Below are 21,536 nucleotides of genomic sequence, written 5' to 3'. Positions count from 1 at the left end.
GTTACGCAAGTGTATGTAAATATAACATAAATGTCCTAGAAATGAATTCTCACTCGCGTTAACGCAATGAACAATACCAAAAGATAATTTGACGATAAAGAGCGTCAAAACAGTCATTGTCTGAACGCAGTCTTATACTGCAACATGAGTACGCAAACCCACCCGTTTCTTTACACACTAAACCTTGAGAAAGCATCACCTTTAAAGTGAAATACATGTCTTTTAAATTATAGTATTTATTGCATATCATGGATAAGACCTTGGATATAATTTTATCATTTTCAATTCAAGTACTTCATATGAAGCTTTTCTGCATACACTATTAAAGTAGTAGTAAACTAATACATTACGTTAGAGCTGAAAAGCTATGTGAAATTCTCTTAATTTTACAAGAACAAGTCATAAATAATTGAAGTAGCTTGACTGCAATGAGCTACGTTCATTAAAGTACTAATATAAGTTATAATGCATATTTTATTGTTCTTAAAATACCAAAATAGTTAGGAATAAAATCACTTCAGGTTAATATATGTATGAACAAAGGAATAATTGAACAAACAATAACTATGTGCAAAATCTAAATTGTGAAGATAAAAATATTATTTAGTAACGTCTATATAATTTCTCAATACACAACTGCTATTTATGTATATACTCCAAGCACAGGCGTTATCCTCTAGGGACATAATTTTAATCAGGATAGATTGTGATAGAAGACGCAATAGTAATTAAGGAATGCGGTTGCATTCAATTTTTTACTTATAAGATGTCAATAGTATTATGCGTTCAGTGACGGTTTCTCGAGCTGCTACGAGATCGTGAACGATTGCGACCGCGTCTTTGTTTGGAAAGCGTTGGTGACTGGGAGGTACGCCTTTTACGCTTTGCCAATGTTACTGATGAACGAGAAGATGATCGTGAACGTGATCTTGACTTAGATATATTACGTCCGGCTTTTCCGGACATATGTGAAGAGGTTCGTGATGTCTGTGAATGCGTTTTGGAAGGTTCACGTGAACGCTTACGTGTGGATGGTGCAGATTTAAGGCTGTTTGACTGTGTAGTCTTCCGTTCCTTGGACGTACTGCGTTGACGTGATTTTCTTGATCGGCTGCCCGAACGAGAACCACCAGAACTGGAACCTGAGCGGGTACTTGAAGTATAAGATGATGATGAAGAACTTGAGCTGGAAGATGTAGAAGATCTTGATTGGGATCTTGAACCGCTGCGAGACCGCGACAGTGAACGTGAATGTGAACGAGAACGTGAGCGACTACGTGAACGAGATTTTCGTTGCTCTAAGGACTTTGTGCTTGATTTGGGTTTTTGTTCTCCTCCTCCAGGTGTTACTAAGGTAACTGGCGTTATTTCATCGTCACCCCACAAATCATATTTCGAAAGATCACCGCCATCATCTTCTTCGTCGTCCTCTTCTTCGAGAGCATCTTCGTCTGTATCGTCATATTCTTTTTCATCGTCATTGGATTTTTCATTATCTTTCATCTTTCGCTTTTTCAAGCGTCCATATTCGTCATAGTCACTGTCGGAGTCAGAGCGATCCTTATATTCGACTACACCACGATCATTATAGCCACCGCCATAACCTAAATAAATGAGATAATATTAAAATATACACATCTATTTTTAGATTAATACACATATTTCAAAAAAAAAAGTTAATCTAAGGACAAATATTTTTAATAAGAAAACATATTCAATCTGGTTGAGTTACTCACCAGTACGCTCTTCGACATCGCTAAATTTGGGTGCATTACACATATTGCAAGTTTGTCGACGAGCCCAGTTTACGTTGGCGCATTTGCTGCATTGCCAATCCTCAGCTGAGAAAAGACCTCGCGATTTCTCGGCGGCAGCCTTGCCTATTTCAGTTCCCAATTTCTTCTTGGCTGCGGAACCTCCACCGCCAGATGAGCGTTCCGGGCTGCGTTGCCCAAAACTCGCATGACGGCTTCTGTAAGGCAAATTTCAGAAATCGTCGGAAGAAATTTTAGTTATATGATAAAACAAATAATTGGCTTTTTGCTGCGAACAACACTCGACCACCCTCCTCAGACAGTCGACAGTTAGCTGCAACTCACTCGCTATCACCGAAAGCGGCACCAACGCCAGCTCCTGTTCCGGTACCAGCACTCGACATTTTTTTTCTAAACTTGTTTTTTTGCTTTCTTTCCACTTTTTCCGGCCAATTATTTGCCGTCACCTTACTGCTACAGCGTAATTTGCATTAAACTAAACTATTTATTATAATCTTTCAAAATATATGTTTATTTTTAATATAATTTCTTTGTTACTAGCAAACAAAATTAATTTTGGAAAATAATAGCAGAATTTTCCTAATCGATTTTTTAAGTTCTACAATTTTCGCGTGCTTCTCTTTTCTTTAGATCTCTTCTTCTTCTTAAATACAGAGAACGTCAAATATTTTCAATGCATTTCCAGCCAGCAAAGGGAGTTGGGATTCAAACAGGGTGCTTTTTAATAAAAAATATTCTTTAAGTAACTGCATTTTTAAATATTTAAAAAATATATTATTTTTTAATTGGTATTCTTATTTTTGAAGAGAGACACAAGTATATTAGTTTACTCTAGGATAGAAATCAATAATAATTCATAAACCAAGAAATACACAGAACACACATACGCAAGTTATGAATAGTCAGCAAAGAACGTAGGTTTTGTGTGAAATTCATTATGAAATACACCAAGTTGTACATATATATTTATGTACTTTAATATATGTAAATATTTAGAGGATATATTTTAGTTATATGCAATCGGCACACCACAAACCTTCTTTACAAATCTACCTTCTCTGTAGTCAGCTTAAGGTTGGGAAATATTTCAGCTGTTTTAAAAATGAAAAATATCACTATCAGATGGTAGATGTCTCTGATATTCTTTCTCTGTATGTTTATGTTTTCTGCTATCGGCAATGTTTTTGTTTTCTTCGTAATTTCATTAATTAGTCAACTCGTCGGTTCCTTTGTCATACTCAAAGCATAAATTTTTTTTAGAAATTTTATATTATAGCATGGAACCTAAAGATAAGGAAAGTGTTAAGGAGGATTTGGTTACTACAAAGCCGACTTTACTAAATGTTATGTGTTCAATTTGTTTCGATTTTTATGAAAATAATGATCAAATTTTTTCCACAACCTGTGGTCACATATTTCACAAGAAATGTTTGTACATCGCACTTAAAAATTCAAAGACCTGCCCAGAATGTCGTCGCCCATCGGGAAGCAACCGAGTACATCCTATATTCCTCAATTTTGGTGAGCGCACCGAAATGGACTTGAAATGGAATGAATCGAATGCTTCTGATGCCTATGCAAATATACCTATTTGGACACCAATATATGGTTTAGAATGGAATGGTTCACAACGTGTCCCACAGCCTCCACCAGAACCAGACGAAGCAATTCAAGCAGGTACAGATTCCGAAGGTAATCCCACATATGTGGCTCGTGTTTATTTCCAAGACGATCTTCTGCCGGCCGGTTATGTGCCATCTAAAGGAGTTGCATATGCGTCGCACGGTTGTCATGGGTATACGTTGAGTGAAAATATCGAATTATTGAATAATTTCAAACACCAATGGGTAGCCGATTCAAATGGTCACGTACCAGAAGGTGCTGTAGTTGGCGGATATAGTGAAACCGAGGAGGATTTGTATATAGCACGAGCACAATATAACGATAAGATATTGTTGGGAAAGGTACATCCTTCGCACAGGGTAATGTATATGCCATACAATGGCATTGAAGTGCATACAACTGAATATGAAGTATTGGTGCAAGAAAAGGTCACTGTTCAAAGTGTTGGAGAAACGAATAATGAAGCTTAAACGGAAATAAGCAAATATTTAATAACGCACTTGACACTGCAACATATATATACATACATATTCGTTGGATTATTATATTATTATTATTACTATTAAAAATAATCAGTTATACGGCCGCAAATACAAAAAATCCCTATCTTTTCATAAACATTTTTTTTTATAAATATGAAAGTCATAAGTGATATTAGAAAAAAATGTAATAAATCTTTAAATTGTACTTAATGTTATGTAAATATATAAAAATTTAATTAAAAATATACTAAACCAAAAACTTGTTTTAATTATTTTATTTTTTGGTATATAATTAATAATGTCTTTGGGGCATTTAGGAAATTAATTCGACTCGTTTATATTTAAACAGTGATCTTATCTAAAAATGTCAAAGATCGCACATTGAATATGAAGTCGCGACGAAAGTTCAATTTGCTTGCCTCACTCATGATGAAATTCGTAAATATGGTGACGCAGCACTAGTAAATATATGGCGGAAATATTGTATATATGTGCATATGTATCTAAATATTTGTATATAGAAATAGTTACGTTATGAAGTTATTTTAGTAAATAGTGATAAAAAATAATATTCTCAACAAGATTTTTTATTAGTAAACATCGTACATATATAAAATTTCGCACGAAGTTAACATTCACAAGGATTGAAAACCCTATAAAATACATATATATACATATATATATAGGTGATCATGATGATGAGCTGAGTGGGTTTAGTCGTGTCCGTTTGTCAGACTGTCTCTGTGTACGCGAACTAGTCCCCCAGTTTTTGAGATAGCGAACTGAAATTTTTTACACGTTCTTTTCCACGAATGTGCTCATTTGTCGGACCATCTGGATATATCGGACCTGATATACAAATGCAATACAAACCGAACAAAAACAAGATACACAATTCTTATACCCTTTTATGCTATAAAATCTTGTTGTAAAGATATGAAGGGTACAATTTACAATTATGGTAAAACTCAAATTTAAGCAGTAAGAAATTTAAAACAACATTATTTTCCACTTAACAAATCTTTGATTTTATTGTTTTTTTTTTTAACTAGCTAATAATTAATAAAAGTATGTTATGTATGTATTAAAACTATTTGCTTATGTACTAGGTGTTCAATATCTTTCACTTAGAAAAATCATACAGTATGAAATTTTTAATTCATTCCACTTTACACGCGCTCTTTAACACCCAATATTGAATTGTGTTACATAATTTGATTTCGCATTGTGTTTTAGTTTTCATTCATTCACTGTAACTAATTAATTCATGCTTACATTTACAATTTTTTTAGAAATGTGAATTTCTTCATTTAAAATATCTGAATTCGCTTGTTAGATATTGGTTACATAATTGTTGTTAAAAAAATATTGTGACAGCTGTATATTTCATTTAAGTTAAGACCGACGATGTTTGTATATTTTTTGCGTAAAAAAATATAGTAAATATTTACAAAGTATAATAAAAAAAAAGTTGTTTGTATGTTTGTGATGTACTCAATGTGACTGTTATCAATAATTAATGTTAAATTTAATTTAATGTCAATGGCAACACATAATGAATGGAGGTACTAAGAGGCTTATTATGTATTTATTAATTTTTAAATGTTCGTTTAACACTTTGACTGACATAACAACGGGCAACTTGTGTTATGTAAAACTAACAGAACTAACACAAGTAAATGGCGCACTATATAACCTGCTAAGGGACATAATAATGATTTCAAATGCTTGCGTATGTATTTTATAAATAAATTTAAGGTAATATTTGATTAGTCAATTAGTTTTTTAAGTTTAAACATTAAAATAACTAGTTACATTAGAAATGTTTTTATTTTGGTTTTAGGTTGAAATTGAAATAATTAAAAAAGCAGTTTCTCTTTAGTTTGGACATGAAATGCAAATCAATGATTAAACATATGAAATTAAACTCAAATCCATAGTAATATTATAAGAGTTCTGTAAATGTAATTAATTTGTCCAAATTGTATGACTGATCATTACAATTACAATTACAATTTCTTAAAATAATTTTATAGTCCCTTTTTATACTAGCGTTATGTATATTTATAATTGAAATAATATATTTTAATAAAATAATGCAATGTCTATGTCAAAATATGTTACAGACGTAGACGATGGGCTTAGCGTTAACTTCCAACTAGATAATTTGTGCTAAATTGTATGCTTTTATTACAATTTTTGCTGCAAACCGTGCGATTAAACTACTGCTATATACAATCTTATAAAAGTTGATCCAAGGTTACTGTCACATGGCATTGTTAATGGTTATACCTACTGCATTTACCAAATCATTATATGCAAGCTTGCTTTTTACAACAATTTTAATTGCTCACCAAGTGGTAGTCAAAACTCATTGTTAAACTGTCAAAGAAGCAATTTCAAAAAATCTTCTTTGTTGCTCTACAGCTGCTTTGTTTTTCTATTTTTTAACAACATTAAAATAAACCACAATTATTTTAAAAATAAAAATTTTAAAATTGATATAATTACATTAGTAAATTAAACTAACGTTTAATCGCACAGCCTTCATAAAATGCTCAATAACTGCTGATGATTTTTTTAATCAAATTAAAGCTTTATAACACTTTTCATTTGATTGGAGGTTATAGTCTTTAAATAACAACTGACTACTAACATACAAAAATATTTGTTAGGTAAAAGAAAAAAGTATTAAATGAATAAAAAAAGCAGGCGTACTTTTTGTACCTGGATGAACTTAGCTAATAAATGTGTGTATAAGTAAACCGTGAATAATAATAATAATAATAAAGGAAAAAATCATAAAAAGTAAATAGTATGTAAACCACACATGCAGTGTAATCGACGTCCCTCTTTTTTCGTCAATATAGTTATGTTATTTGCGTATGCCATTTTTATGTCGCTATATGTTTTGCTTTTCACGCAACAAACGTTACCGCGGCGCATGCTCGGCCACTTTCAACGTATTGGCGTCATCTCACTTCTTGGAAGACAAGTAGTTCATATACTTGGCAGTTTGGCGTGCATTGCGCACCAGTTCGCTGTTGTCATTTTTCGTATCCCATGTACTGTCTTCGGGTTGGCCATGTACGCTATGGGTATCCTCCCAGCGCTCTTGACGCTGCTGTTGGTTTTGCCGTGGAAAGTTGCGATTGCGCGGACGACGATCAAATGTGCTCGACGCTTCACTTGCCAGGCTACTTTGACTACTATAACGTGGATTGAAATTACGTGAGCGCTGTTGTTGCTGATGTTGTTTATGCGTAGAAGGGCTTTGGCTACGACGATACGTTGACGCATTGCTAGCACACTCATCGGCGTCTTCGAAATGACGAGATTTACCCGGACGTGGGAGGGTGCGGGCGCGCGACGAACTGCGACTATTCGATTCGGGTCCATTGGAACGATATGAAGAGTTTTCATCATGATATGAGTTATGCATGATATTGTTACGTGATTGACGCCACGAATTACTGTGTATGTTAGTATCTTTATGTTGTTGCTTTTGGAAGCGCGGTGGTTTATCATAGGTTTGACGATTGTTAAAATTACGATTGTGGCCGCGTCGGTAATTATTGCCACGCTCATAGTTGCTAATGTAGGAACGTTCACTGCGATCGTCTGCATGCTGGGACTGTCTGTCCCAATTTGAATTGGCAATTGAGTTGAAATTACTACCGCTACGTTCCATTTTCTCCTGCGAATGTCGCAAACGATCATTTATGCTGTACAAACGTATGCTGCCGCCGTCGCTGCGCACACTCTGATCATCATCGAAACTGGTGCTAAAACGGCGTTGTTGATTATTTTGTGGACCATCGTTATTATGAAATTCGTTCTCTCGATTAAAACGTGGCGCACGCCAGCGAGGTAGGGGTTTTGTTTGATCCTGATCTTCATCATGTTGTGACGCTGACGACTGGTTATCATGTGGACCATCCCTTTGGGAGAAATAATGAGATAAGTTATTGTCGGATTAGGCAAAGAGTATATGACGAGATTTATAAATAATTTGTGTTTAACTTTTCCTCCGTTGTAGCTCACCTTTCGTTACCGGCATTTTGCTGATGTTTCAATGGACGCGGTGAATTACGTGGTTTTTGTGAACGCCTAGCATTTCGGCTAGAACTATCATCATCAGTACGTCGACTAGTATTACCACCTGATGAATTTAATTTGTCACTTCCATTACTTAAGCGGCCCCCAGTCTTTTTGGTCTCAAAACCTTTAGCACCATCACCATTATCATTGTATTCCTGTTCATAGCTATTAAACTCATTGCCGAATTCGCCTTCATATAACGCATCTTCACACACTTGCTCACTCCATTTTTTGGTCGACAGCTGTGTGTCATACAAATCATGTGTATCATTTTTCCTATCATCATTTTCAAGAACTGCATTTGTAGGTGCCTCCACCGATGAATCTGTACTAGTATTAAGTGGCGGCTGAACCTGAGGTGGTAGTGGTGATAACGGTTGCGGCTGCACTAATTGCACTTGCTGCGCTGGCACATATACTGGCAGTGATTGTGGTTGCATAGCAACATTGACGTTGTTATTGCCCTCATCTTCTACGTCTTGTACTAAATATTTTGTGTACATTTGTTCGAGTTGTGTACCCAAATTTGTAAAATTACTATAGTACAGGTCGAGTGTCATTAGCAATAACGCTTTTACGGTGGCACTTAATGCCGGTTGCTCAATCAAATTACGTCTGATGTGGTAGAGCAGTTGTGTCAGTTCGTCTTTATGTTTAACGCGTATTATATCACCGTTTAGTGTGATTTGTGATAGTATTAATTTAGCTAATTTCACATTAATAGGTTCCAGTGCGCTAACTTCGCGTATAAGCAAGCTAAGTAAGGATTTACCCAATATGGTAATTGGCGATTGGTCAGCTAAACGCACTCGGTTATAATATTCACCCAATAGCGTAATAGAATTGTAAAGACGTTCCTTATCGTGGATACGATATGTATCGGCATTTAAATAATTTGCCTCCAGCACCTTTAGCATGGCACTACGTATTTTGACATCTTTCATTGCCAGTTGGTCAAAGTTGTGCGATGAAAAGAGCATGGCGAATTTCAATGCCATCTCACCGTCCGCCAAAGCCTTGTCATTAATATAATCCATGCATTCACTGTAAATTACAAATTATACGTTACATATGTATGTTAATTAATTTTAAAATAAAAACATTAAAGTTTTAACATATTAAAGCAGTAGAAAAACGTGAATTCAATTTAAGATGTTTAAGGTATAAAAACATTAGATTATTAGCAACAAAAATTTCCCAGAATAGTTAAAGCCAATAATTATTATCGTAAAAAATTGTTTATAGATAATTTTTAATTGTATTAGGGCAATGACCTGCAACGTTCATCTAAAAAAAAATTAGTCATAATCAGTCAATAGAAAAAAGTATAATTTTTTCCGTTGAAGATATAAGTTGAAAAAATATGGTCACTTATCGTACAAACGTACGCGTACGTTTGTTTGTACGTACATAAACAAACAATTAATTAAACACATTTGTATCTTGAACTTCAATTGTGGACGCAGAAAACAAATGCACATCGATATGAGCTGCTAACGGTTAAAAGCTCGTCATATGTGTATGTGCCAAATACATACAGACAAACATTATGCAAGGTCAAGCGGAACATCTGGTTATTTTATGAAGTTCACTGACAGGTGGAATTAAATACATATGATTTTTTTAAAATCCAGATTGGCAAATTAAGTAGCATGTTTTTAAAACATGTGAGTGATAGTCATTTCTCATGTTTTTCTCCCTACTAATATGAAGAAGCTAACAAGCAAGCTTTAATTAGGTTCAAAACCTTTTATAACTTATAAGAAAGAAATTTATAGAATTCTATGTATTTATACTTCGTTTTCGCATTGTTATGCGTCCATGAGCGAAAGCTATAAAATTGACATAAAATAATTTTTGGGCGTATTTAATCTAGACAGTCTTGGTTAAAGCAAAACTTGAAAGCATTCATTCATTGGACAAAATCGCATTAGTCACATACTCTACAAACGTTCGTATGTATGCATGTACATATGTATTTATGTATAATACAATTATTTGCTGGTTTGAAAACAAAAACAAAGAAAACTAAATTGACAATTGGTTCATGCTTATAGATGTACGGTTTGGTTATCGTGCCGTAAATGCCAGTACTATGTGCAAAAATTCGTTTATGTTAATATATGTATGTAGCTCTAAATAAGTTTTCAAATACTTTGATACTTTATAAGAAATTTATTGCAATACCATAAGTTACTCACCATAACATATTTTCATCATGTACTAGCATACAGAAGTCTGATCGGATAGCTCCAATTTTATGATTCATTTTAATGCCGTCATCCTGCAGATCGAGACCTCTTATCATTTCTACAAGATGATCGTAAGAACAAGCGCCTGGTGGCAAGTTAAAGGCTGAGTTTAAATTTCCTGGTTGTAGAAAATTACAAACGTCGTTTAGGTTGCTTACTGCACCACCACTTTCAACGTGATTAGTTCTATCTTTGCCTCCAAGTTTGATATTGCCAGCAACGCCATTCCTGTTGTAATGGGCCGCCGCATTATTATTGGCCATTGTTATTTGCAATATATTCTAATTGCTTTGTTACACAGTGGCTGCAAATTTGCTAGTGCACAATTCTTTCTTGCTGTTTTTGCCAAATGGAATATAATGAAACTATCGAATAATGTCCTCCGTTTACACACTTCTTTCAGTTGTTCGTCATCAATTATGCACAATTCCTTATTATAATTCTTGTTTGTGCGCAAATAAAGCGGTCAACTCTCAATATAAATGGCCGAAAGCAATATAATGCGATTTGAAGTGACGTACGAAGCACCGAAACACATATACGGGAATACGGGAACGCGGACAAGAAGCTAGGTAGCGAAGAAGTCAAGCAAGTAGGCAATAAAAATTAATGGTCGTGATGGCGCTATTCATACCAATATCACCGTCTGTCTTTTCACTCCAAACTCCAAGTTCTGCAACAAGTGCACTTTTATGCCACAAATAATGTAAGTTTTCTATATAATTGTATTTGCAATTTGTTAAAATAATAAAAAAAAATATATAATTAGCACTGCGTCTCGTGGAAATGCGTTTTTCACTCGCGCTTTTTGAAGAAACAAGAAATTGAAAGACAATTAAAAGAAATATGGAAAATGCGAAAAATGTCAAACCCGTCAAACTGAAATGTCAATCGGAGAACGTAGCAATAGTACAAAGGCTTTCAAATGGTGCTGTATTGCTGAGAAAGCATTCCAATTAGACCTTTTCATTACTAGAATTTATTCTTTTTTTTTAATAGACAAGCTTAAAATTGTGTTTAATCATTATAAAATACTCAATTGTTCTGTGTAATTTGTTATATTAAGTTTAATATATCTCCAATTGAAAAGCCAAATTCAATGCGACCCTGTTATAATACGTTTCTTTTGTATTTTCTCGTTTCCCTTTCCGCCTCATTTTGACAGTTGAAGTTGGTGCGCGCCAATAGAAACGTTTAGAAGCGTCTTTTTAGTGTTTTGCATATTTCGTACAAAATTTAATAACGTTAACAATTACGGCGTTTACAATTGTGTGACTATTTGTGTGAATTAAATTATTTTCAGTGTTATCATTATTACAAATATTTGCATTTTGTGTTTGTGCTCTTGTTTTGTTTTTAGCGTACTTACAAGTGGAGCTACCGCAGGCAGGAAAAGGTACGTAAAGTTATTTTCTGATAAATTGTGTTTAGCCTAATTTATTCTGAAAGTAGACGGCAATAGTTTCCATGTGATGTGTGAAGTAACTTCCTTTTGGATCACAGCACTTAAATGGATGATGAGGTTTTAATGTGCAAACAAGGTATGTATGTATGTAGCGAATGAATACAAGGCGAAAGCTACGTGCATTTTAGATATTATATGTATGTTATTTTATCCACGAAGCGTCACTCACCTTTTGGTTCGTTACAAATATTGCTTGTTAAAGCCACTGTTTGTCACACAAACCATTTTTCTATTTAATTTTTAGTAGGAAGATGCACGGAAATTTATCCAAAAGCAAATGAATATTTATGTTTATTTAATAGCACGCTGTTGTTCAGGTGTGCTATAGAAATGCTTCTTATTTGCGTATTAGCTATTGTTATCAGTTGTAATCGTCGTTGATGGTTGGAATCCAGAAAACACAAATAAGACAAATAAAACAGCATCTCAAAATGCTTATCGCAGAATACTTTCTCTATAAAAGCAAAAAATCCTAAATAAAGAAATTTATCATTCACTCAGTTCACATAGCATTTAGTTATCTCGAGTAGATGTGTTACCTCTACAATAAAAATCTCATTTAATTTTATTTGATAAAAAAGATTAACATAACAAGCATTTAAAAATACATAGTACATATTTACGTGCGATAAGGCACTGAAATATACGAGTACGACTACATAAATACATACGCGTTTGAAATTTGGTTATGCAGGCGTATGAGGGCGTATAAAATCTGTAAATCGGCTACGAATAATTTAATTTTAGTTAGTTGCAATAACGTATATGTATGTATATGTATGAGTTTACCAATTATTTTTTCTTTTTGCTTTCAAGTACTTAACAATGACGTTATACACTTATTCATACTTAAGTTCTAAAGTTAAAATTTATGTTTGCTTGTATGTATATAGTATTGTATTTATCTTGTATTATGTAAGAGTGTGTGTGGATTTAAATAACATTTTAATTTTACTGATGTATTATGCAACAAATCTATGTAAATATAATTTGTATGATTTAAATTTTGTTTTCGATTCATCGTACAACGATAAAGTGCTCGATTCTCAGTTAATGTGGCAACGGACTTAAGACTTAAGGCTATTGCGCAAAGCGAAATGCATTCAACTGACAAAGCATTCGTTCAATTACAATTAACTTAAATGTTTCCCAATGGATGCAGCAAGCTGTGTGTATGATTTTATCCGTCTTTTCTCAAGGGAACTGGTCAGCAGGAACATTTGCCTTTGCTTTCTGTTGACGATTGTTCTGCAGAACTATTTAGATTAAATTTCTCACTGTCAGCTAGGTCAGCGGCGCTGATCAATTTGTCGTTGAGTAAAATCTGCAATAGTTTTAAAAATAATTATTATAAATGCGCAAAATGGATAATAATATTTACACTCACCTTGTTCACTAAAGCCCTGGCGGCCTCATCTATATTGATATTTTCCTTGGCGGAGGTCTCATACCAGCCGGCAAAACCATTCTCACGTACATACTCGTCCATTTTCTCGGGTGTTGTCACAATACCTTGTTTTTCCTGATCGCACTGTGCAGATAATTGCAAATAATTATTGGAATATATGTATGTACATATGTAATATAAAAATATGAACTGCCGTTATTTTACTTCTTCTTTCAAAGTTTCTTGCAACTGTTAAATTTTATGTGACAAGATATCCTAACAAAATTTTTCCTAGATTACTCTACTCAACAAATCTGAAGAAAAATTTGCTACTGATGTGCTTAGAGGTCTGTGTTGTATTTTAGGTGCTCTGATTACGAGTTTTAGTTCAAAAATTTTCCATCACGCACAGCTTTTTTGTCATTTTAGTAAATGGTGGTGGTTTGACCACTACACCCCCTGACTACAACAGAAAGTATCCTATGTGTTTGAAAATTTTTGCTATCATTTTCCGTTTTAGCAACTCAAAATTACCAAGAAACAGAAATTTTATACAGGTCTTTGAGTTACAATTATTAAAGACTTTGACGAAGGATTTAAAAAAAAATTTCGCGACATTTTTACTGAAATTTTCATTTTTTTTTGTAAAAATTGTAAAAAACCATAAAAGATTCTAATAAACTATTTCATTTTTTTATATGAGAAAAAAAATTGAAAAAAGGCTGTTTTTTACCCGAGGAAACCTATGTAACCCCTTAAGATATAAATATTTTTATATCTTTTTATGTAACAAACATTGCGCCCCTGGAGGGTATTCTAGCTTTGACTTAGTCTAAATTAATGATTTCTCTTCTTTTAACTTACCTTATTAGCTAACAGTATACAGGGTATCGGGCTGCCATCGGGTAATTGAACTTTCGAATCCAAATCCTCTTTCCACTTACTCACACAATCGAATGTGCCGCTGCGTGTTACATCGAACACTATGAAAGCACCGACGGCTTCTTTATAATAAACACGTGTCATATTGCCAAAACGTTCCTGACCGGCAATATCCCACAATTGTAAACGGACGGTTGTATTTGGATCCCAATGTAGTACTTTCAATGCGAAATCTACACCGATTGTGGCACGATAATTCTGACTGAAAAACTGATGCACATAGCGTTTGATAAACGACGTTTTGCCCGTGCCCAATTCGCCGATGACTAGAATTTTGTATAGATGCTCACGCTTCTCTGTATTCGCGGAGGTCATAATTGTCTGAAAAACAGAAAACAACAAAAAATTTGTTATAGAAACAGATGCAACTTAAATGTATTAAGAATTTCACAATTAAATTATATAATTATAGTATAGAATTTAGTATACATATTTGTATACTAAAACAACTAATATTTTATATATATACGATTCATCTTATTTTTTTAAGAATATGTGAGACAACTAGTCGTACTGTTTAAGGCTCACTCTGGTATCACTAAAGCGCGTGTATATTGATCTAAAATTAGAATTAATTGAAAATTTAAAACGTCGTTGACTAATTAGTCACTGCGCAATTGTGCGGAAACAATGAAAGGAAATTTCTGTTCCGAACGGCATGTACTTATAGTAAGTGTTTTAAATACATACTATATGTTTGTATGTTCAGGTGTATGGCAGGCATGCTTTAATCTCATTTTCATTAACACACTGCACATTTGTGCATACATACACCTGTATTTAATACTTTATGTATTTGCATTTAAGCCTTTAATCTCTAGTTTCAAATCGTATTAATGTCAATAGGGCTTCGTTGAGAAAATTATCTTTGACCTGCCATTTCTTATAAATCGATTTACATATTTGACTGATTTATACCAACGTCGTGGTGTGTTGTTTCACTAGTTCATATTGTTATTAAGTAGGGCAAGCGAACTCGCTTCTTGTGATTCCAATATTTTTCGGAAATAAGGCATATACAAATTTTTTACAATTTTCATGAAGAAAATAGTTGAAAAATCAAAATTTTAACACTCTTGATTAGTTTATTATTAATGTTCGAATATCGTAGCCATTTTTCTATTAGAAGGAGATAAAAGTGACACCTATTTTTTATTACACCGAAATTGCCTGAAGTTGAGTTGGTATAATCTAATCACTTCTGACTTTCTGAATTTAAAAAATTGCATCTTTATAATTGTTTATAAATGTACAGGACCATGGAAAAAGCTGAATACTTTTAAGAGTTTATATATTCTTCTTCTTTATTGGCGTAGGGAGATAGAGCCATGAGTTCTCTGAGCGTCATTCACTTGGGAGTGGCCAGAAACGTTTCTTTTATATACGACTCAAGCAGCTCACGACTTCCAGCCTTAGACCAAGTATCCTCTGGGTAGCCAAAAAAAACATACAGAAGGGGGGGCCATAAAAAAAACACCCCCAAAGAAAAGGACACAACATCCTTGGATGAGAGGCCCAATTTTTTTTGACGACCACTGTAGGAGTGTAAATGTTCAGCATGACGAGCCCATATCTCTGCATACACGCAAACTATTCCCTCAGTTTTTGAGATATCTCTCTGAAAGTTCACATCTGTCCCCAAGGAATTGTTCATTTGTCGATAGTGCTGATATCGGACCCCCCTAGCATATAACTGCCAGACAAAGTAATCGATCAAGGCTAAGTTCTCGTATGGAAATCTTTTTATTTAAAAAGATATTCTCTCGTTGTTTTTCTAATGAAAACTAACAGAAATAAGGCAAGTCCAAAAATATAGCTAGAATTAGCAAGTAGCACACTGAAGGGAGGGATTAGGGTTTCAAGGTAAAACAAAAATAATGTTTTGCGAATTTATTTCTTAAATATGGATTGAGTAATTTTATTCGGACCTTTTGTACATTATTTAGAATACTTTTGACAATATAGGACAGTGTGAGAGGGTCGAGGTCCATTGACAACGCTCCGGACGGCCATCAATATCAACTGATGATCAACACGCCAATAAAATAAGGGGGTTGCTGCTTGAGAATCGACAATTAGCAGTCAGAAACCTTACTGGCATCGTTGGTATATCGGAAGGATTAATGAAAACCATTTTTTTAAAGATAATTTGGGCTTAAGAAAAGTGAAAGCACGATTGGTTACAAAATCACTCAATTTTTTCATCGCGTTAACGTCTGTGAAACAATACTTTTCGACTACAAGGATGTCATGAAACGTATTAAGTATAACTGGCTAGGTCTAGGATCTATGCTTACGACCCGGAAAAAGACGATCAATCGGCCGAATATCGTGGTGAAGGTGAGCCGAAGTCGAAAAAAACACGTTAAAACAGGACAAAAATTATCGTTGTTGACAGTTTTCTTCGATATCGAGGTGTGGTGAACTCCGAATTCCTTCCGAATGGCCAAACTGTCGACAAGGAATACTATTTGAGTACTATGTATTGTTTGTGCAAGATTTTCCGTAAAAAGAGGTCGGAATGGGGTCGACAACTCTTGGTATTTGCAACAGGATAATGCACCGCCGCATACTGCATTGATTCTTCGTGAGTTTTCAAAACCAAATTTTCAACCAATATCGTGTCGCAATCACCGTATTCGCCTGATTTGGCTCCCTGTGGCTTCTGCCTATTTAACAAACTCAAACGACTGCTACGAGGATACCGTTTTGAGTCAATTGAAGACATTAAACGTGAATCGCTACGCCCATTGAAGGCAATTTCGGAAATTGACTTTAACAACTGTTACGAATATTGGAAAGAACGTTGGCACAAGTGTACACATGTATTAGGGCCAAAGGTGATTACTTTGAGGGGGTCGACTTAGATGTTGAAGAATAAATTAAATATTTAAAAATTATGAACAAATTCTTACTTACATATAAAACATGAATATATTGGTATCAGGAGATTGCTTGCTTCCCAGAAGGATAAGAAAAAATATTATAAAAAAAAACTAAAGAAAACCACTTAAACATCTTTTTTAACTACTCAAATTGTAGAACTTAGTAAGTTTTCTAATTTATCAATTTTTCTCCATTTTTTTGCTACCCTCAACGTTGATTAATAGAGCTTAGAAACTTTAGAATCGTACCAGAATGAAATACTTATTTACTTAATATATCAATATTTAGTAATCTGGGCACTAACACTGTTTTATTAAGAAAGCGTGAACAGAAATCACTGAATTAAAATAATTCGAAATGAAGCAATTGACATTCAATTCAGAAATTCCAAGAATGACCACGGTAAAATAAATAGAAAATAACTGTTTCTCTAATATATGAAAACCACGTGTTAAATGCAATAGCAAATACCCGTGAATAACACACGATGGCAATGCAGGAAAAGTCTACACACTTGCTAGGCTTCTTCAATTGCGAAAGAGAATAGGGAAATATTTTCCAGCAACTGTTGCGCCAATGTAAAATCACAGTTAGGTCTTTGCCACACGACACTTAATTACAAAAAAAATAAGCACATACCGGTTCGATATCCTGCTCCATGGTTAAATCGCCAAAAGCCGGCATCTGATTATCGCCTGAATCGTATTCCGAATCTACTGAGTAGTCGCTGGCAGCGGTTCTTTTGTAATTCAATTTTTGGTGATGTTGCTGAATACGCTCGAAATCCTCGTCAAATGTTGACGGTTGCGATATGTAACGTATACGTCGACGACTGGACTCACTGTGTGAATCACTACTCGGATTTGAATCGTATGAGCTGTGATCGTGCAAAGGACTATCGAAGGATGTGGCCAGCGGACGTACCACGCTACCAACGGCAAAACGTACAGTCGGCTGTAAAGGAGGACCGCGCGATTGCTCCTCTTGATCGAAATCGTCACTAAACGCGTGTCCTGGCAAATTGGAATTGCGTAAGTTATTGCCCGAGTAGTCGCTTGGTTGTGCACTTTCCGCCGAAGAAACGACGTCGTCTGCACCACTGCTGCTCGCTGTGGTAACTGATTCGTCAGCTATGTACAATAATGCTGCTGACTTGTCCGCGTAAATGTCACTGTATATGCCGGGGTCTGGAAAAATGACTTTACTCGATGATGGGTGACGAAAATGTGACGATGATCGAGTTTCAGTTGGTGTGCTTGTTACTGTTGGTACGTGTGGTGGTGTGTACGGAGGCGGTTGTTGGTAATTTGACAGCGATACATTCGATTGCAAAGAATGCGGAGGTGATGCAGCGTCGTCCACCAGTAGTTGTGGTGAGACCGACACTTGGTGTTGCTGATTGTGTGGACGCGGTTCCTGGCGTTGCGCTTGTGCGGCTTGTTGCAATGGTTTATCGATAGATGCGTGAGACTCCAATTGAAATTGTATCTGCTTTCGTATTGCTTCTAATGTGGCAACTGATGTGTCTGTCTTCTGGGTAGGCGCGTCTAGCGCAACTGTAGCGTTTGTTGGCTTCGTGTGGTTTTCTTCAATGGTGACGACATCTGCTATGGCAGTTACTGTTCCTTCAATTGTGGTATCATCCGTTATTGATGTTGGGGTTGCCAGCTTTGGTGTTACGTTGCTGTGACTTGCTGACTGTGATGTGGTCGCCGACGCAGACGCTTTTGAAGTAGCTGTATTAGCTTCGCTCTTTGCCCCAAAAGAGGTTAGTACTGTTGGGCTTGGTTTGGGAAAACGATGACCGCGCTGCAATGGATTTGCTGAAGTGTGCATCAACTCGGTTTCAGCTTCTTTGCTTGATTTTGCTGTCACCTCACTACTACTTCCAACTGTGTCCGCCGCTTTAGTTGACGCACTTTTACTCGTTGCTTGATTAGTTGTGGATTTACCGCCTTTCGCGCGCTGTCTTTTACCGGCAACGGCTGCTGCTATACTAACTGCTCCGAAAGTCGAACTCTGCTCACGTCCCGGCGACGGTGAGTTGAGTGTGGCTGCTGCGCGCGTGCTGCCCTTGCGTACGGCGCCTGTACTGGCCGTTAACGGATCTACTGTTGGAGGCTGCGCGGTGGTAACTACCCGACTTGGTTTAGCAGGGGCGCGTTCGCTGGGCGGTGTGTCACGTGTACTCTGTGTGATAACGAACTTCTCGTCGGTGGTTATTGTTGTTGTTCGTGTGGTAGACGTTTTTTGTACTGTTGCAGCGGTGAGTTTTGGTGTAGAAGTTGGCGCTGTACTGCCACTGGTGGTGGCAGTGGTCTTTATTATGGTCACTGCCGCTTCTTTAAGTGTACTCTTCTTCGTTTTGAGCTTCTTCTTCTTCTGCTTCTGGTCCGGTGCACTCTTGGTAGGCGATGCTACGGCGCTTTTATCTTCTGTTATCGTTACAGACGTTTGCACGGCGTCACCGCCGCCAACACTTTCACAAGCACTCGGTTGCGTCTTATCTTCAATAGGTGTAAGATAATCCGTTTCGCTTGGTGCGCCCGTTACTGCAGTGACGTTAGTTTCATCAGCTAACTGTTTCTCGCCGACTTCTACTTCTTTTGACTCTCTCGCTGCAGTACGCTGAGTATCACTGAGCGATATTGTTACCTTACGCTTTTTATGCTCTTCGAGTTCATCATCCGGTAGTAAATGTGCGTCATCTATGGCATCTGCCTCTTCAGCGTGTGTTTCTTCTTTTTCTTCTTGACTACCCTGTACTAAGTCACCTTCCTCATCTTCGTCAATGCTCTTCTTAGTCCCACTTGCTTTGGATTTCTTTAAACCGCCGAGCAAAAACCGTTTTGCTAACTTACTTTTCTTCTTGGGCTTCGTTTCTGGCGATGCGGTTGCATTGGTGTCACCAGTATCTTCTCCGCCGCTAGATAATACCGTTTCAGGCGCTGATGCGATCTCGCACGAAGCCCCACCAGCTAGAGAACTTTCAGTAGAGGTATCCTTCGATACGCTATACTTTTTCCGACCCGAAAGTTTGCGTAATGCCGACGTAAAGCGCGAACGTGCCTTACTTTTACGCCGCGTTTCAGGATCGGATTGAACACATTCACGATTGACCCTCAAACTTTTCCCACTTGTGCTCGCACTATCATTTGGCGTGGCCGCAGCCGTTTTTTGCAAATGTCCCGAAGACGTGGTCGCTTCAACTTCTGCTAAATCCAAAGTTTCATCATCCGTAAGTGTTGTTGGTGGAACTTCAATGTTTTGCATAGTACAAATGCTACTGCTTCGCCGTTAGCTTTCCGGTCAAAGATTGCGCACGCCGTACTGGACGTGCCACAAACCCTCACGAGCGATTGCTTTCCTTGAATCAGTCACGAATGAACAACCGGCTTTTGACACCAAAAAAACACAACCAATCTCGAAATTCCCTCGCGCTCTATGGCATTCTTGTTGAAATCACCTTTAAAAAGTATTAATCGATTTTGTCGTTGGTCACACGTCCGAAAAGATTTTCTTTTATGAATGTTTGTACGTTGTATTTGTAGGGTTTCTTCTTATTTTAGATAACTTTGGCACCATTTGAAAAATCATTAGACACTTTATTGTTCATATTTACATTCAAATCAATTTTCGCCACGAAACAATCACTGAAAATTAACACCTTCCAGATTTGAGTATCCTCAAACTTCAATATATGTAACTATGTATGCACATCCTTTCAAAATGCTGGCCACATCAGCGTACAGTATTTGTCAATTGCATCATTTTCACTATTCACCGGGTCTTTGCCGCTTGTGTCAGCCAGCAATCTCAGTCAATCACCATTCAAATTCGCACTGAAATTGTTGTGTTGTTCTGTTGGCTTTTATAAAGTTTTTACGAATGTTTAGTGCAAGTGCAACAGCAAGTTGTTGTGCTGAACTGCGCTGAGCTGAGCTATGTGATGTGTCCGCTAGTCGTCAGCGTAAACCAACCGCAAAATGTTGCAGGTGTCGGCTGGGGGGATGATAACACAGCTAATTCGTCTACATACAGCAACAAGAATCGGGTGGTTTTCATTTCAACACTTGCTCTGTTACGCTTTGCGTCTAAGTACATTTCGCTTTTACTAGACTTTAAGCCTTTCAGCATGCTTAGGTGCTAGAGTACACGGTAAAAATCAATGCAGACAGAAATGGTCTAAGTAAAAGTCTAGATTATAGAAGTTTTACCTCAAGAACGAAATAAAAGGTTGTGAAAACTCTTTCAAATATAGAATTAAATTCGAAAAACTGAAGTTATTCCTAAAGTTTAAGGGGAACTCTAGTGTAATAACCGACAAAATGCGATTTTTGAGAATTTAATAAAATAATTACTGTTGTATCAATTGTTTTTAAATTTTAATCTTTATTTATACATGTTTTAAGAATACACAGTAAAAGTATTTTGAAAAAAATATTAAATATTTTTTGAGTTACATCCGATGTCCGTCAGCTCCACAAAAATATCCACCACTGCTAATGTGATTTTGGCTTTTTTCATGGGTGAAACCTAAACAAAAAGTTCTTTGGTAGAAGGCCTGCCGTCGGAAAAAATTAACAAACATGCGGCGTTTTTGTTGAATTTGTCCCAAAATTT

The 21,536-nt window shown here is 36.0% G+C and overlaps 4 protein-coding genes across 4 annotated transcripts; 1 reads left to right on the top strand and 3 right to left on the bottom strand.

The window, feature by feature from the left end:
• Positions 1–216: 216 nt before the first annotated feature.
• LOC105227602 (zinc finger Ran-binding domain-containing protein 2) lies at positions 217–2,423 on the bottom strand. Its single transcript, XM_049461989.1, has 3 exons — positions 2,100–2,423; positions 1,737–1,972; positions 217–1,604 (listed from the first exon to the last, which is right to left on the bottom strand). Exons 1-3 carry the CDS (start codon positions 2,156–2,158, stop codon positions 787–789), a joined length of 1,113 nt encoding a protein of 370 aa, XP_049317946.1. The 5' UTR covers positions 2,159–2,423; the 3' UTR covers positions 217–786.
• A 533-nt stretch (positions 2,424–2,956) lies between these two features.
• On the top strand, positions 2,957–4,142 carry LOC105227612 (uncharacterized). The gene has a single exon (XM_011207037.3). It carries the CDS (start codon positions 3,053–3,055, stop codon positions 3,866–3,868), a length of 816 nt encoding a protein of 271 aa, XP_011205339.1. The 5' UTR covers positions 2,957–3,052; the 3' UTR covers positions 3,869–4,142.
• A 739-nt stretch (positions 4,143–4,881) lies between these two features.
• Positions 4,882–11,068, bottom strand: LOC105227619 (putative uncharacterized protein DDB_G0282133). The gene is made up of 3 exons (XM_011207051.4): positions 10,183–11,068; positions 7,925–9,025; positions 4,882–7,821 (listed from the first exon to the last, which is right to left on the bottom strand). The coding sequence occupies exons 1-3, from the start codon at positions 10,494–10,496 to the stop codon at positions 6,858–6,860; spliced, it is 2,379 nt and encodes a 792-aa protein (XP_011205353.1). The 5' UTR covers positions 10,497–11,068; the 3' UTR covers positions 4,882–6,857.
• Positions 11,069–12,210: 1,142 nt separating this feature from the next.
• LOC105227629 (mucin-22) lies at positions 12,211–20,782 on the bottom strand. Its single transcript, XM_011207063.4, has 4 exons — positions 17,553–20,782; positions 13,950–14,348; positions 13,086–13,229; positions 12,211–13,022 (listed from the first exon to the last, which is right to left on the bottom strand). The coding sequence occupies exons 1-4, from the start codon at positions 20,184–20,186 to the stop codon at positions 12,906–12,908; spliced, it is 3,294 nt and encodes a 1,097-aa protein (XP_011205365.2). The 5' UTR covers positions 20,187–20,782; the 3' UTR covers positions 12,211–12,905.
• Positions 20,783–21,536: the final 754 nt, after the last annotated feature.

This window comes from Bactrocera dorsalis, unplaced genomic scaffold (genome assembly GCF_023373825.1).
Source record: "Bactrocera dorsalis isolate Fly_Bdor unplaced genomic scaffold, ASM2337382v1 BdCtg193, whole genome shotgun sequence".
Classification (NCBI taxonomy): Eukaryota; Metazoa; Arthropoda; class Insecta; order Diptera; family Tephritidae; genus Bactrocera; species Bactrocera dorsalis.
This window is presented reverse-complemented; position numbering and strand designations above follow the sequence as displayed.

Bases quoted from the DNA above. Each gene is read 5' to 3' on its own strand.
- LOC105227602 (XM_049461989.1), bottom strand. From the start codon at position 2,158: ATGTCGAGTGCTGGTACCGGAACAGGAGCTGGCGTTGGTGCCGCTTTC. The intron at 1,973-2,099 runs GTGAGTTGCAGC...TTTGCCTTACAG, and splicing joins GCCGCTTTCGGTGATAGCGA to AAGCCGTCATGCGAGTTTTG. The intron at 1,605-1,736 runs GTGAGTAACTCA...TCATTTATTTAG, and splicing joins CGATGTCGAAGAGCGTACTG to GTTATGGCGGTGGCTATAAT.
- LOC105227612 (XM_011207037.3), top strand. From the start codon at position 3,053: ATGGAACCTAAAGATAAGGAAAGTGTTAAGGAGGATTTGGTTACTACA.
- LOC105227619 (XM_011207051.4), bottom strand. From the start codon at position 10,496: ATGGCCAATAATAATGCGGCGGCCCATTACAACAGGAATGGCGTTGCT. The intron at 9,026-10,182 runs GTGAGTAACTTA...TGTAATTTACAG, and splicing joins CATGATGAAAATATGTTATG to TGAATGCATGGATTATATTA. The intron at 7,822-7,924 runs GTGAGCTACAAC...TTTCTCCCAAAG, and splicing joins CAAAATGCCGGTAACGAAAG to GGATGGTCCACATGATAACC.
- LOC105227629 (XM_011207063.4), bottom strand. From the start codon at position 20,186: ATGCAAAACATTGAAGTTCCACCAACAACACTTACGGATGATGAAACT. The intron at 14,349-17,552 runs GTATGTGCTTAT...TCTGTTTTTCAG, and splicing joins TGGAGCAGGATATCGAACCG to ACAATTATGACCTCCGCGAA. The intron at 13,023-13,085 runs GTGAGTGTAAAT...AAACTATTGCAG, and splicing joins CCAGGGCTTTAGTGAACAAG to ATTTTACTCAACGACAAATT.